At 51.4% G+C, this 14,975-nt stretch overlaps 5 protein-coding genes across 5 annotated transcripts; 4 read left to right on the forward strand and 1 right to left on the reverse strand.

The window, feature by feature from the left end:
* Positions 1–277: 277 nt before the first annotated feature.
* Positions 278–2,429, forward strand: SEPMUDRAFT_150768 (uncharacterized protein). Its single transcript, XM_016906385.1, has 2 exons — positions 278–599; positions 684–2,429. Exons 1-2 carry the CDS (start codon positions 402–404, stop codon positions 2,175–2,177), a joined length of 1,692 nt encoding a protein of 563 aa, XP_016758885.1. The 5' UTR covers positions 278–401; the 3' UTR covers positions 2,178–2,429.
* Positions 2,430–2,955: 526 nt separating this feature from the next.
* SEPMUDRAFT_119293 (uncharacterized protein) lies at positions 2,956–3,549 on the reverse strand (the record flags this gene model as incomplete). The annotated part of the gene is made up of 1 exon (XM_016901495.1): positions 2,956–3,549. One exon carries the CDS (start codon positions 3,547–3,549, stop codon positions 2,956–2,958), a length of 594 nt encoding a protein of 197 aa, XP_016758886.1.
* Positions 3,550–5,727: 2,178 nt separating this feature from the next.
* Positions 5,728–7,308, forward strand: SEPMUDRAFT_119294 (FAD/NAD(P)-binding domain-containing protein; the record flags this gene model as incomplete). The annotated part of the gene is made up of 5 exons (XM_016901496.1): positions 5,728–5,757; positions 5,825–5,885; positions 5,962–6,953; positions 7,023–7,180; positions 7,236–7,308. The coding sequence occupies 5 exons, from the start codon at positions 5,728–5,730 to the stop codon at positions 7,306–7,308; spliced, it is 1,314 nt and encodes a 437-aa protein (XP_016758887.1).
* Positions 7,309–7,806: 498 nt separating this feature from the next.
* On the forward strand, positions 7,807–11,670 carry SEPMUDRAFT_150769 (uncharacterized protein). Its single transcript, XM_016906386.1, has one exon. It carries the CDS (start codon positions 8,189–8,191, stop codon positions 10,106–10,108), a length of 1,920 nt encoding a protein of 639 aa, XP_016758888.1. The 5' UTR covers positions 7,807–8,188; the 3' UTR covers positions 10,109–11,670.
* A 743-nt stretch (positions 11,671–12,413) lies between these two features.
* Positions 12,414–14,717, forward strand: SEPMUDRAFT_150770 (DUF580-domain-containing protein). The gene is made up of 5 exons (XM_016906387.1): positions 12,414–12,697; positions 12,813–14,147; positions 14,199–14,353; positions 14,403–14,649; positions 14,708–14,717. Exons 1-3 carry the CDS (start codon positions 12,461–12,463, stop codon positions 14,214–14,216), a joined length of 1,590 nt encoding a protein of 529 aa, XP_016758889.1. The 5' UTR covers positions 12,414–12,460; the 3' UTR covers positions 14,217–14,353; positions 14,403–14,649; positions 14,708–14,717.
* Positions 14,718–14,975: the final 258 nt, after the last annotated feature.

Genomic DNA, 14,975 nt, shown 5'->3' on the forward strand with positions numbered 1-14,975 from the left:
TAATTTGGTTCAGGACTTCAGGTTACAGTACATGTCCACTCATGACTCGCGCGATCAAGATAGACCTTCTTCCAGTTAGTCTCGTCTCCATCCTTCTAGACTCAAGACTTTCAAGTGAGATGAGAGAGTTGGAGCTCGTGCCACAAGACAAAGCCACAGACAGGCAAGATGACGTCTTCATCCTCTCTTCTCCAGGTTCTTCTAGGAGCTAAGTCCTTGATTGTGACCTTCTACCTATGATCCATTCCAGGTATACCTACACTACATCTTGACCTACATCTGCGGCTACGGAGTACATAGGCAGCTGCTTTCTGACCACCCTCTCACTCACTCACTCTCTTCCCCCATTCCCCCCTCTCTCTCACGCACACATACACATACACGCTCCCTCTCCCACGCCAATGTCGTTGTGGGGAACAAAGAAAAAAGACGACGACGACAACCTTCCTGCAGAGCGCAGTCACCCGGCCAGTGGGCGCGACTTCGACGAAGACGACGGCAGGATGAGGGAAGAAGCCACGGAAAGAGACAGGCTGCTGCCATCGGACCACAGACGTCCTCCACACTCCGATGGCTACCTGGATCCTGACGATCCAGCTGTGAGTCTTGCAATGCTGAATGCTATGTCCGCTGGGCTGGGCTGGGCTGGGTTGGCTATATGATGGCTCTGCTAACTGATCCAGGTCTCCCCCTACAACCTATGGACTGTCCGATTCATGAGATATCTCACCGTCCTCTTCCTGGTGCTCACATTCATATGGTGGGTGCTGCTGCTCGTCAGCACCTTCGTGTCGCCTCCCGGTCTGCACACGAGAGGTTCCGGCTTTTTCGACTTCTCCTACACCACTCTGGCTGCCGGCATCCTTCTCAACTCCCTCCTGTTCTTCTCCGCCCCCAGTCTGGCAATGCGAGTCACTCAGGCCGTGCTCGGATTGGTGTTGCTGGTGAACCTCATCATTATTGTCTCCGTCCCCCGATTGCGCGGCGAAGAGGGCGCTCCCGGAATTGCTAGTGTCGCATGGGTGACGCTCATGGCAGTGTGGTGTATCTCGACGGACCGTGTCGTCGCATGGGCCAAACGCGAGGAGGAAGAGCGTCTCACGGGTCGTGCGGAGACCAGACGAACATTGCAGGAGTGGCTCTCCGTCTTCGTATCAACCACCATCCTCGTCGTCTTTGTCCTCATCGCCATCCTAATGTTGGCCACTCTGATTATCCGTAGCCTGGACGCCGGTCTGGCCTACGATGGCGATCGTGTTCGTGTCGACGACGGCAGATACGAGGTCCACTTTGCTTGTGTTGGTAACAAGACCACAGATAAGAAGGGTAACAGCTCCCCCACAATCCTGCTCGAGTCGGGCGAGGATCCTGTCGAGTATGATTTCGAGCATTGGGCATACAATGCCTACCAGAACGGGACCATCGATCGCTACTGCTACTGGGATCGCCCCGGATACGCTTGGTCTGATAATGCGCCCTCGCCGCACAGCGCTGGTATGTCTGCAGACAACCTCGCAGAGGCGCTGGCTATTCAAGGTGAAGAAGGCCCGTGGATTTTGGTCTCCTCGGGCTACGGCAGCATCGTCTCTCGCATCTTCAGCGCGAGGAACTTCCGCGAAGTGGTCGGCATCATGATGGTTGATCCTCTGCACGAGGATTACCTGGCACAGCTCGCATCTCCCACTCGCGGCTTCCAGATTTGGGGCTGGGGCGTCATCAGCCCGCTCGGCATTCGACGCATCATCGGTGCCATTTTCAGTGGACAGACTCGAGATGACCGTGTGTATGGCAAGCAGGCCTTTAGTGGTGGCAAGTTCATCAAGGCCAAGCTGCAGGAGAACCTCGTGGCCAATTCCTTTTCGCGACAAGAGATCTCGTCTGCTCGGACGATTCAGGCAGAGGATACACCGCTGGTGGTCATCTCGTCGGGCATCCATGTCCGCACTGATGAGAAATGGGCGGACAAGCAGCGTGATCTCACCAACATCACTGGCAAACTTCTCGCGTGGGACGTCGTCAACAAGGCACCTCACTACGTGTGGCACACCAAGGACGGTCGTGATGCCATGGAGAAGCGTCTGGGCGAACTGGTCCAGGACCACTACAAGCCTCGCAAGGATCACCCGACGCTCGACTATACCATGGTCGATAAGTTCCGCAACGAGCGCGAGCTGTAAACAAACACCTTGGAAGCACCGAGTGCATCGACAGCACGTAGCATGATTTCTATGAGTGATGATGGGCATATCGTAGTACCTTACTCTCCTGACAGCTCCTGGAAACTTGATTTTTGGTAATAGGGCGGTACATATGTGCAAAGGCGTTGGGGACCGAACTCGAAAGCTCAGGACCACAGAACGGAGCACCAAATCGTCGTACCAATAGTCTGAATAGTGTCTAAAATTGTACTATGTATTATCTTTTTCCGGGATATTTGAGTAAATTCCTTTCCTGTTTTTCTCCTTCCTGTTGCTCTGCACGCACAAAGCTCACTGAATTCGTCGCCATTCATGTGTCGTAGTACATCGTAGTGTATACATGTACCTTGTCCCAAAAGTAAAATCATCGGGTATCTCTTGCGAAAGGTAAGGTAGGTCCACCCCCCCCATATTGCAATATTACAATCGCCAGAATCAGCAGCAGCAGTATCAGAATCATAATCAGCACCAGAACCAGAAAGAGAGACAAAACCAGAAAGAACGCCCGCCTGCCCGCCTGCCTGCCTGGGCACCTTCTCTTATTGTTTTCTTTTTGCCCTCCCTCCCTCCCTTTCTCGTTCCTTCCTTCTTCTCTCTTCCTTCCCCATCTTCTCATCCATCTTTCCCTCCTTCCACCCTTTCTTGTTTCTTTCTCTTTCTTTCTCTCTCTCTCTCTCTCCCCGCCCCCATGTCTTCTTTCCTTTTCTCTTCATTACCACGTTTCTTCTTCTTCTTCTTCTTATGTCTTTTTTCTTCCTCAGAAAATTACATCCGCCACTCCATGCACCATCCTCTGATGCTCGGCCAAATCATGTACGCCATCATATCGAAACCCACACGCCAGACATTCCGTCGTCAAACCGAAAATTCCGGAAAAGGAACTGCAAAAGGGTGCGGAGCTCATGTTGTGGATTTTTTCGAAGTGTTCTTGTCGTGAAGAGGGGGAGGGGATGGAGATGGTGTTTGTTGTTGTTGTTGTTGTTCTTGGTGGTGGTGGTGGTGGAGATGTGGAGGCTCGAGATGTTGTTGTTGAGGACGATGTTATTGAAGTGGAAGGTGAAGTGGATGGTGAGGTGGAGATGTTGGATGCTATACTGGCTCTTCGGAATTGGTCGTTGTAATAGTAAGAAGGAGGAGGAGGAGAAGAAGAAGAAGAAGAAGAAGGCTTCTTCAGGGCTTGTGTCTGCGATGATTGACCGGATTTGGCGTTGGTGTCGAGATGTAATAGTTGTGGTGAGAGTGTGAGAGGGTGGATGTCTGCGCTACTTTCTCTGTCTTCTTCTGCATAGTCGAACTCGGAGTAGTATCGTGTCAACCAGTCTATGTTTGATAGATTGTTGAAGCTGTTCATTGTTGTCGATTTGGGCCCTTGTTTTTTTGGAGCGCTTGATGCAAAATTGTGTATGGACTTCTTTGGGTCCGGGGAACGTCTTTTGCACTATATTCGATAGTTGTTTGAGTTAGGTTGCTTGTAGTCTTGCAGCATCCAGAGCTGAGTGTCGGTAGAGCTGGGGACGATGGTCATATAAAAGAAACACTAGAGGTAAGACCCAGTTGTACTGACCCGGCAAAAGCACCGTACCTACCTTAGGTACCTTACCAGGTAGTATTGCACTACGGCCTTCCAAAGCCTATATACATGTACCTACTGACCTACCGCCTAGTTAGTTCTACTCCTCACACGGTACAATCGTTCTAGCTCCCTCCTACAGAAGGCCGTGCGCAAACATGGGGTTGCGGCTAATCCATTATAACTTCATAGTTGTACCTTATTAGCTGAGAGAGAGAGAGGGTCGACCACTACCAGCAGGTCGTCTCACGTCGCCAGGGTCGCAGGCGGCGGTCAGGGTTGCAGGCAGCGGTCTGGTCTTCTCTAGTCAGAATCGTTGTCTTTCATGCCAAAAACACGCCCAGAAAACTCTCCATTCATCTTCTCCACACTTTCTCCATGTCATTATTATAGGAGGTACCTTACCTCGAGGTACCTCTTCGCAAAACCGTCTAGCAAAAGCTTTATCACATGTTAGTTGTTCCCATGATGATGGCTGTTTCGACGAGTGGAGACTCGTGGTGATAGAATAACAAAAACACTTCATGCAGCATGCGCGGGGAGTAAAACGTCTTCTTTCTCCGCAGTGGCGAAGGTCGCGTGGCTCCTCTCACGCGGAAATTCCATGAAAAAAATAACAACTACCAACAACCGTCATACAAGAGTGATGAGGGTCTCGATTCGGGCTCGCCGTTATGATTGAGTTGGCTCAAAAGTCAAACCTCGCGGTTGGAGGCTAGGACTAGTGACCTAGTGGCGCACCCCCGACCGGATCGAGGACGAATAGATGGTTGGCATGGCTAAGCCGTTGGACCTTCTTGTTGGGTCATGGTCACCGCCATCATAATTTCGTACTTGCCATCGTCCTTTTTCTTCTTGTCAATTGGAACAGAACAACGTACCGCCATACCTCCTCCGTGACAATCCGTATACTGGGAAGTTTGGAAAAAAATAGACGGTAAATGCGGCAAATGTGCTCGCTCGCCTTTTGAGGCCACCGAGAAATCTGCGAGATTCAATCCATATTTTTTTGAGTGTTCTAGGTGTATGCCAGGATGTCAAGGCCATTTTATCTCGGAACAGGCGCCAGATTGATGTTTGAGAAAGACCGGGCTCTTTGCCGTTCTGTAGTAGAAGTTTGGTATGGATGGATGGATGGATGGTGGTCGATGCGCGGGCCTAGAATAATCGCCTCGAATCCATGTTTTTTGCAATCGACCTTTTGGACATTCTCTCTCTCCCTCCTCTCCTAGGTACCTCCAAAGGGCAGAACATGTTGGAGGAGCCTTTCAGTGCGACGCTCGATGAGGCCTGTAAAGAGATGCGACTGAGCTGTTCCCGGAGGAGGAATAAGAGGAGGAGAATGATTCGTCCTTGCTTAGTAATCTCGCTGGACTGCTTCCACCGATGCAGAAATATCCATACCAGGTACATGTAGCGACAACGTCAGCGATATTATCAGAAATGAAGCACGAGTGTACCAGCATATTACGTTTACCTCACAACGGGCATCTTAGTTATTTACGCCCGGATTTTGCGTCCTCGTCGTTTTTACGAGGATAGGGCTTCATCTCAGGCGCACCTTTTGCATCAGGTAGGTCGGGTCAGGGAATTAATGCCTAAGGTAGGTACATGTAGGTACTCTTCCACCTACCTTTGATGGTATAGAAGTACATTCATACGAATCACAGGTTTTCTACTGACGACTGAGTACCTCTTTTCATACAAGATATCGTGCCAAGCATACCTACCTGTAGTTGGTTGGCTCATCATGTACTTCAACCCTTCGTCCGGTTAATAAGCTCTCGAAGAAGAGAGTGGGGTTCGGTTCGTCGCAGCTCATGACGACTTTTATTGTGGGCAAGCGACTGATACATGTACAGTAGATCCCATAACTGAGGTAGTACCAATTCACGTCTTCTCCGGAACAGAAAGTCAAGAATCTACTAGACAACTGCCTGTTGTAGTGCAAAAGACATCATGCATCACGCCAAGCCCCATGTTGTTATAGTAAGTAGGTACATAAGCAAGACGAGCCACTATAGGTAGATGGCCAGACATTGACAAACAAGCCTAGATTGGAGGAAGTCTTGGAGGATTGTTTGCAGGCGTTGCTCTCAAGTCTCATGGCTATAATAGTGCGTTGGACTTGCCGGCTTCGAGGTCAAAAGCATAGGTAGTCTTTCACAAAAGGAAACTAATGACAACACATAGCGACAATTCTGGAGAGGACTCCGCAATATCTCCTGGACAACCAAGGGGCAGGAATTGTTGCTGGCGGCGATACGATCGAGTTCTTCAAACGCTACGATCGCACGGGAAAACCTGTTGCAGTGCCGAGTTATAAGCGAATTTACCTGAACCGGCAAGGGGAAACCATCTATGAGAATGAGCAGAGACAGAATATGACTTCGTGGGATCTTGCGTACTACCTCCTACGAGCAAATTACGATCGGGTCGACTCCGCTTACCTCAAAGGTTATCAGCTACCCGAAGAGCGCGCCTCGGATGGGACGATTGAGTACAGATATGGCTGCACTGTGACCGAGGTCGTAGACGAAGGTCCACATGTGCGTGTGAAGTTTATCAAGAAGAACGAAGATGGCTCTCAAGTGGAAGAGGAGCTCACGACAGCATTTCTCGTGGCTGCTGATGGGCCCAGCTCGACGGTTCGACGCATGTTCTACCCTGAGATTGAGCGGAAATATGCTGGTTACGTGGTGATTCGTGGTACAGTCCCGGAGACCCAAGCATCGCAATCCGCGTTGGACGTCTTTCGAGAAAGGTTCTGCTTCTATCACACCGAAGGCATCCAGAACCTGACATATACTATTGCAGGCGAAAATGGCAGTACAGAAGTAGGGGAGCGACTGTTGAACTTCGTGTGGTATTCCAACTTTCCCGAAGGCGAGCCGGAGCTAGAGCAGGTCATGACGGACAAGGATGGTCGGCGGCGTCGCATTACCATTCCGCCCGGAATGATTGATCCTCAAGCATGGGAAATGATCAAATCACGAGGCCGCGATCGACTTCCGCCTCAGATGGCAGAGATGGTCGAGAAAGCGACGACGCCTTTTGTGCAATGCATCACAGATGTGGCATCACCCAAGCCTCTGTACATGTCTGACAAGGTATGCTTCGTCGGCGATGCGCTCTTCGGCTTTCGGCCTCATACAGTGGCGTCCACTTCACAAGCAGCTTTTGATGTAAGAACTCTCGCCACACAACACGACATGTCCGAGACTGTACAATGTACTGACACTCAGAATTCGCAGGTCATGAGTATGGTGGACTGGCTGGATGGGAAGATTGACCGGAAGCAGTTTGTGGCTCAAGTGATGACATATGGTCGACTGATTCAGAGCAGAGGCATATCTATTGGTGACAGGTCGCAGTTCGAAACGCTGCCCATCGACAGTTACATCGAGGATAGGTGAGTCTTGGGGGTGTGTCGTGGTCATTGAAATCTGCGAGGCTGACAGGATCAGGAACTTGATGAGCATACCGCGGACGAGTCTTGAGTACCCCGAGTGGACGAAGGAAGGACTTGCCGAGATGTAGCACTCTCCCCCTCCCTCCCTTCCTACAAGAGAGCCCCGAGAGCCATGTCACGAGCAAGCGAGAAGGCGCAGCCAGCGTGCCACTGCACAACCTCATGTTTGGATAAGTTCTCAGCGCCAAGCCAGCCACGTTTATGACGGGGGCTGTACTGGACGAGTCGAAGTCTAGAGAGTTCGTGGGGGTTTCTTCACGGTTGCGAGTGGCGATGGGCGTATGACAACGAGTCGAGAGTCATCAGAGCAGAAGGCTCAATTGTTGCATTTTCTGCTGCACCAGCTGGTCGATCAAGTGATGCATTTTGATGCTGATACATGGCGAGGTCAAGTGCTGGTCATATGGATACTGTACTGTAGGTACTGACCGCCATGGGCCGCCTACAGGCATGACTGAAGCGGAAGCTGCCCCGTCGACTGACGAGCTGAGCACCAAACTCAGCCAAACAAGTACCTCGTTGGCGTTGAGATGTCGTTCTGTTATCGAGATCGTTATTGTGAGAGGGTCATGGTCGGCGTTGGCCAGACCGACACCCAACACCATTGGACTCTAGAGAGCAGGGATATTGCTCTCGTCTCGCCGGCAGCGTCTCGTCCCGGGCCGAAGCCACGGAACGGCGGTCAGTGGACGTCCCCACCTACCGCATCCCGTCTTCTTCCAGCCGCTGAGGTCTGAACTTTCTCCATACCTGATTCACTGACTACATACATACCTGTACTCACTCAACCTGCGCATTCTGCTCCGGCACTGCCGACAGCATCATTGTCCTCATGTCGAATACCGTGATTAGCTGACTGGAGGGTGCCGTGTTGCCCGCACATAGCGTCGTCAAGTGTCAGATCAAGTGTGATAAGAAAGGACCCACGCACACCTACTGGGAACCGCAATGGAGGGCTCTCCCGCGCCAGCACTCATGGCGCTACGAGAGCAGTTTGGTGACCGCAAGCCCCCTGATATTACTCGAAAGATCACCGCGTGCGTGGCCTGCAGGAAGCAGAAGATCAAGTGTAACATGAGAGGAGACGGCCAGCCACCTTGTGTACGTTGCAAAAAGCGAGGCTTGTCGTGCACAGTGAATCGCAGTCTGCAGATGATCTTGGAGAGTGATGCCACGTGGAAGGAGGTGATGGAACGCAAGATCCGAGTCCTGGAATCTGCGCTCAGCACCGTGGGAAGTCATATAAATTTGCCTAACCTTCTCGAGAACGCGTTAGACGAGGACGAAGATCTGGCAGTGGCAGAAGCTCCATCATCTAGCGGCCCGACTCCCACGAGAGCACTGCAGGCTCACGCTTCACCAAATACCGAAAAACACACTCCCCACGACTACGACGTGGTGATGGATCCTGACGCAGGACCTGCTGCTATTCCGGGTTCCATCATTTCGCCCATTGTCACCATTCCTGGTCTGGAACAGAACCGTTCGGAGCAGGACATCATCAATCGCAAAATTATTGGCGAGAAGCAAGCACAAGCGTACCTCGATATTTATCAGAACCGTCTGGACCATTTCGTTTACCGCATCATCGGGGATCGCAAGACCTTGAGTGAGGTGAGAGCAGATTCGCCTCTTTTGCTGGCTGCCATTTGCACAGTTGGAGCACTGCATCTGGCCACTCCCGATTTCGAAAAGTGCTACCAAGAGTTCGTCGCAATTGCAGCAGCACAGACGTTCTCGAGGCGAAATACAGTAGACGATATCAGGGGACTGTGTATTGGCGCATTTTGGCTGAGCGGCATTTCGTGGACCTGCATTGGAGCAGCAGTCCGAATATCGACAGAAATCCAGCTTCACAGAAGCATTTTCAGGGCTTTGCAGGGCGAGAGAAGCCATTACCTTCGCACTAGATTGTATTACCTTGTCTTCATCTGCGATCACCATTTTTCCGTCGCGTACGGCAGGCCACCCATGACACGGCAGGACGACTCGATTCGAGCTATACTGCAGTTTCTGGAAACGGAACATGCCGTGGAAGATGATCTGCGACTGGCATCACAAGTACAGTTTTGGTCGGTGGGTAGCGATATATATCAGATGTTCGGCGTTGATGTGGAAAGACCCCTCGAGCTGAGCTCTATTGATCCCATCAGAAGGTTCTCGATCAGCCTGGATAGGATCAGAATTGACTGGGCACAGCGTCTACACGCAAATCGCTATGTCGGCAACTACCCGGCCAAAGGTGTGACGATGCACTACCATTTCGCAAGGTTGTATTTGTTTTCGATGGCGTTTCGGGGCATTGGCAAGCCGGAATTCCGGGCCCCAAATGTCGCTCTCGAGATTGATGAGCTTGCGAATCAAGCTTTGCTTTCTGCGACGGCCATTCTGAGCGCTGTACGAGATGACGAGGAGATTCAAGGACATCTCAACGGCCTTCCCACATATTTCGATGTCATGATTGCTTTTGCTGTCGTTTTCGTGCTGAAAGTCTCCGCGAAATATGCCGGGTCTCTCCGTGTTGACACCACAGAAATTCGAGGACTGGTCACAGACTTAATTGCCGTACTAAAGAAGATCACCAAGCGAATGCACCCGCGGCACTTGCTGGTGTCCGTGGCGAATGGTGCAGAGACGCTATTGGGAAAGACATCTATGCAGGAACCTACCGGCTCGGTCCCTGCTAACGCTCATGTGACTATGGCACAGCCAACTTTCGACCAGAGCCTGTTCGACATGTCGGCGAATTGGGACGGTACCACCGTGGACAATTTCTTCATGGGGGAGTTCGACTTCTTGGGTGACCAGTCCATGAACACCTATCAGCCAGATCTGCTGAACTATGGTAATTTGGGGCCCATGCAGTGATTGGAGTCGATATTCGACTTGGAGGGTCGACATGTGCGAAGCAGCGTTTCTGTATCTTCGCGGAATTGGGACCAAAGCCTCTCATTGTATGTTTTGAACCCGTCATAGTCGCAGATGCAACATCGAGCGCACTGCGGTCGATGAACAGACCGTTCCTTCACCGACTTTGAAAGGCAACGCTCTCAATGGCGAGTCGTGCTTGGCGCTGCAGTGCGTTTATCGGCTTTCTGCGTTGCCTCTTCGAAGAGCTAGCTAGCTATCTTCGCATAGCTCAACTGTGGAACGGCTTGAGAAACATTGGTGACAGCAGGAGCGGCTGAGACGAAGTTCGTCGTCTCGACACTCGGATGCATTGGTCATTCTTGCTAGATGATTTCTCTATGATCCATGCTTGTCCGCGGGTTGAGCCACGTTCGCCGTTTCCAGTTGTTATTGCCGGGAATCGTCGCACTGGACCAATCGACGATATGGAAGCCATACTGCGTACCTTGCGGGAGTCCAGGCAACCTAGGAAGCTGGTCGAAGAGGTGGTGTATACAAAGAGCACTTGGCGAGAAGTGGAATGAGATATGACCTGACACACATGGTAGCGACCATGCGGAGGGAGTTCTAATATAGGAGTACAGCTGCGGGATGAAGGCCGTTCCGAGTTTCCTCCCGTTACCGATCGTCGAACCCGGCAAATTCTACTGGGCGGGACAGTATCGGCTATGTGGCCGACCAGGCTGGACTTCACACCGTGGTTGGCATATGCCAGTCATTCGTACGACGCAAACGGAGAGTGCTGGGCGGCCATCCTTTTGTTGTCGTTGACATAGTGCCACACGCCTCTCTCTCTCTCTCTCTCTCACGCAACCAAGCCCACAACCAACAACATGGCTGCGTTGGCGACTCTACCGAAGGTGTGACAGCCCAGATAATGCCTTACTCAAGCATATCCACTACGCTCCATGTACTGGATGGGTCCCAGCTGGGTACCGGCGGCCACAATCAGTGTTCTCAACGTGGTTATATCTCCGTTTGACAAAAGAGCGGATACGGGATCTTTGTCATACATGTACTGGACATTGATGACGTATTGGTCGTTGTTCCACTTCCTGCGGTTGGCTGCTAGCCGTGAAGGACATTGCTCTCAGTCGCACAAATGGTTTGTCACCTTCGGCAAGGCTTTCTGTTGTTACCAAAGCGCTTTGGGTTGGTTGTGCATGCCCATCCAGTTCCAGAAACCTACTGATGGTGTTCATGCCCTTACAGCATCTGACGATGGCTGTAGAAGTCCAAGTTACAGCATGCGGTAAGATGGCTCGCCTCCGGAAGACTTGCCAGTGAGATAGATGGTCAGCTGAGCGAATCGATATCCGGTTCCTCATGCAATACTCAGATATCAATCTTGTCAGGGTTGTAATGGAAATAAATCGTCGAAAGACAATCTCCTTGCCGAATAATACACTGTTGAGACTTTTTCCATTCACCCCAGATCCAGATAGACCACCAGAGATTCGACTTTTCTCTAGGCGAGCCACGCACATTGACTTGACCCATCTTGTCGACTGGCGATTACGCCATCATGCTGGCTGGCTGGCCAGTATCAGGGGCCCATCATCGCTCTGTTTGGTATAAGAGACATTCCTCTTCTCCTTCTTGTTGTAACGCATCATTAGTTCTTCCGCGAGCGAAAGGTTGGATCAGTCTACTTGCTGCGCTTGCAAGTAGCCGGAGTACGGTATATATATATATATATAGGGCGTCGTTGGCTCGACTGTGATGTTGAACTTCTTCTTGTTCGTATCCCATCTTTGTGTGAAGAACAGCGGAATGGAATCATCCATACTGAAAAAGGGGAGCGCTGGAATCTATCTGCTCCTCTTGCTTGCTTGATGTGCGCATCCGTATGAGTATACATGTAGTCGTAGTGTACACATGACGGCGTGATATATTATGATATGATATGGAGAATGTGGCAATCCATCAAAAAAAGTTGAAGCGGTGCGCGTGGGTCGACGTTTCTGTCAAAAATTCCACTAGACTGAAACGTGAACGGTTGTAATTTCCAATTTTTCCATCGCTGTCCCAGAAAACAAGCTCCGCGACCAAGATTCTCGCGCTGTGGCCCCATAATTATCGACCGATAAGCTTTTGCAATTTCCATGTCTGGCTCTGGCTTTTTTCTGGGGTCTTCCATCGAGCCCAGGCCATACGATACGTCAATACCTGTGATGTACCTTACCTTACTGGTAGGAGGTATTGTCTTTGATTTGTCTGAGTTCTCGCTTTGCGACGACGACGACAACAACAACAACCGCGACAATAACAACCACAGCAGCAGCAGCGGCGCTGTCCATCGAAAATCGAATGGCGCAACACGGCGAGTCTCGCGACTACTACGAGCAGCAAGCGCCGCCGCAGGGCTATACGCAGCAGCCGCCGAAATATGATCAAAGCTATGGCATGCAGCAGCAGCAACAGCAGCAGAATTGGGCGGCATACGGTGGAGGAAACAATAATTACGGCGCGCCCAATAATGATGTCTATGAGGGAGGCAAGCCTTTTGAGCAGCAGTTCAAAGTCGAACGACCGAAATGGAACGATGTGAGTGTTGCGCGTCGGACGTGGAATTGCCTGTGCAGTACGGTGGTGGTAAAAATGGGTAGTTCGGAGGTACAGGTACGCGACGCGACGAGAGATGCTGACCAAATTGTGGTAGACTTGGGCGGGAATTCTCCTCATCTTGGTCTTTGGAGGATTCGTTGCGATTTCTGCATATACTCTGCGCGCATATGCCAGCCATAGCAGCTTCACGAATGGCGGCTTCTCCGGCTCTACCAACGACTTTTCTCTCAATGGCGACACCCTGGTCCTGTTTGCATTTGTCCTGGTGACGGCCTTGGTGCTTGGATATGGCTACGTCTCGCTGGCCCGCATCTTTACCAAGCAGTTCATCTGGGTGTCGGGTATCCTGAACATTGTCATGAGCTTCGCCACAGCCATCTACTACTTCTACCGAAGATCGTGGGTGGGCGGCGCCCTCTGGTTACTGATTGCCGTGTTCAGCGTCTTCTGTTTCATCAGCTGGATCAAACGAATCCCCTTTTCCGTCCTCCTGTTCCAGACTGCCGTAGACGTGTCGCGCAAACATGGGCATGTCTACTTGGTGTCCTTTCTGGGAGGCATCGCTGCAGCACTCTTCGCTGCGTGGTTCGCTGCGACCCTGGTGGCCATCTATGTTCGATTTCAGCCCAGCGACAACAATCCGGCTTGCAGCACCGGTGGAACCTGCAGTCGCGCCACGGTCATCGGCCTGATTGTCTACGTGACCTTCGCCGGATACTGGATCACAGAGTTCCTCAAGAATGTGATCCACACTACCATCTCGGGCGTGTATGGCAGTTGGTATTTCGCGCCCAACAACCCATCCAAGGGCGCCACTCGAGGAGCAGCGCGCAGAGCCTTGACGTACAGCTTTGGTTCCATCGCTCTCGGCAGTCTTCTCGTCGCAATTTTGGACTTTCTGCGCTTCGCTTGCTCGGCCGCGCGCAACCAGGCCGGAGGATCGGGAAATATGGTCGCAGATATCTTCCTTTGCTTCCTGCAGTGTATCCTCGGGCTGGTGCAATGGGCTCTGGAGTTCATCAACCGATATGCTTTCAGTTACATCTCCCTGTATGGCAAGGCATACTTTGCTAGTGCCAAAGAAACCTGGCGCATGATCAAGGACCGTGGCATCGACGCGTTGATTAACGAATGTCTGGTGGGTCCCGTCTTGTCGATGGGCTGCTTGTTCGTTGGTGTCACCTGTGCATTGGTCGCCTATATATATCTGGATGTCACGGACCCTGCGTACAACTCGGGCGGCGCCTTCACCGCCGTCATTGTGCTCTATGCATTTTTGATCGGTCTCCAAGTCACCGGGTGCTTCGTGGTCCCGCTGAACAGTGGTATCGATACCATCTTTGTCGCGGCTGCGTGGGATCCACAAGTGTTGATTCAACAGCATGGAGAGCTGTATCAGCGCATGATTGCAGTGTATCCACACGTGCAGGCAAGTTGTGTACCTCAATCAAAACACGTGGTCGACGCTAACGAGTGGTAGCAAGCAATACACGCCTGATTACCATTTCCTCGGGGCACAGCACACAGCTGACAGCACCCTTGTATAATACCTACATGTATTTCATCATAATTTCACCATTTCCCTTCTCCACGCCTCCGTGGGATAATGTGTTTCGACCGACCGTACATAAAAAGGTGGGAATGTCCTTTTGGACAGTGACGGAATGGCGTTGACACCACATAGGCATCCCTCCCTACCTCCTACATACCTATGTCATAGGGGGAAAAATAGGTGGTCGCAACATAAAGTATTAGGTTGCTGCGCCCGAGGCAGCGAGGGGCACGCATTCACGGCAACGGGCATCCTGGCTGGGCTACCCCTCTATTGGCTTCCGATCTAATAGATACCCGCAGCACGGGGAAGGGAAAAGACGGAGGGAATTTCCAGGGTCGTCTTCTCCCGACGTCATGCCGTGAACCACAAGATCAAGGTACCTGTACACATCACAGTGATTGTGGTGTGCATGTGCTGACCGTCATCTCTCATAGTAGTGTGACGATTTGATGTCCACTTGACGAATTACGTGTACCTACATGTGCATACCTACCTAGGTACCTAGATGTAATTTCAAGAACCTCAACTCCCCTTTTCGGACGGTACAATATTGACAGACAATTTTACATGTTATACAGAGAGGTAGAGAGGTGCACCACTAACTGCAATGCATTATGCATACCGTGGCTGACTAGGATGCTCGGAACGGATCAGGCCATGTGAGGCTATCCTCCCTCCCTATAGCAAATGAGAAGCAGCCCG

Source organism: Sphaerulina musiva (assembly GCF_000320565.1).
Source record: "Sphaerulina musiva SO2202 unplaced genomic scaffold SEPMUscaffold_8, whole genome shotgun sequence".
NCBI classification, from domain to species: Eukaryota; Fungi; Ascomycota; class Dothideomycetes; order Mycosphaerellales; family Mycosphaerellaceae; genus Sphaerulina; species Sphaerulina musiva.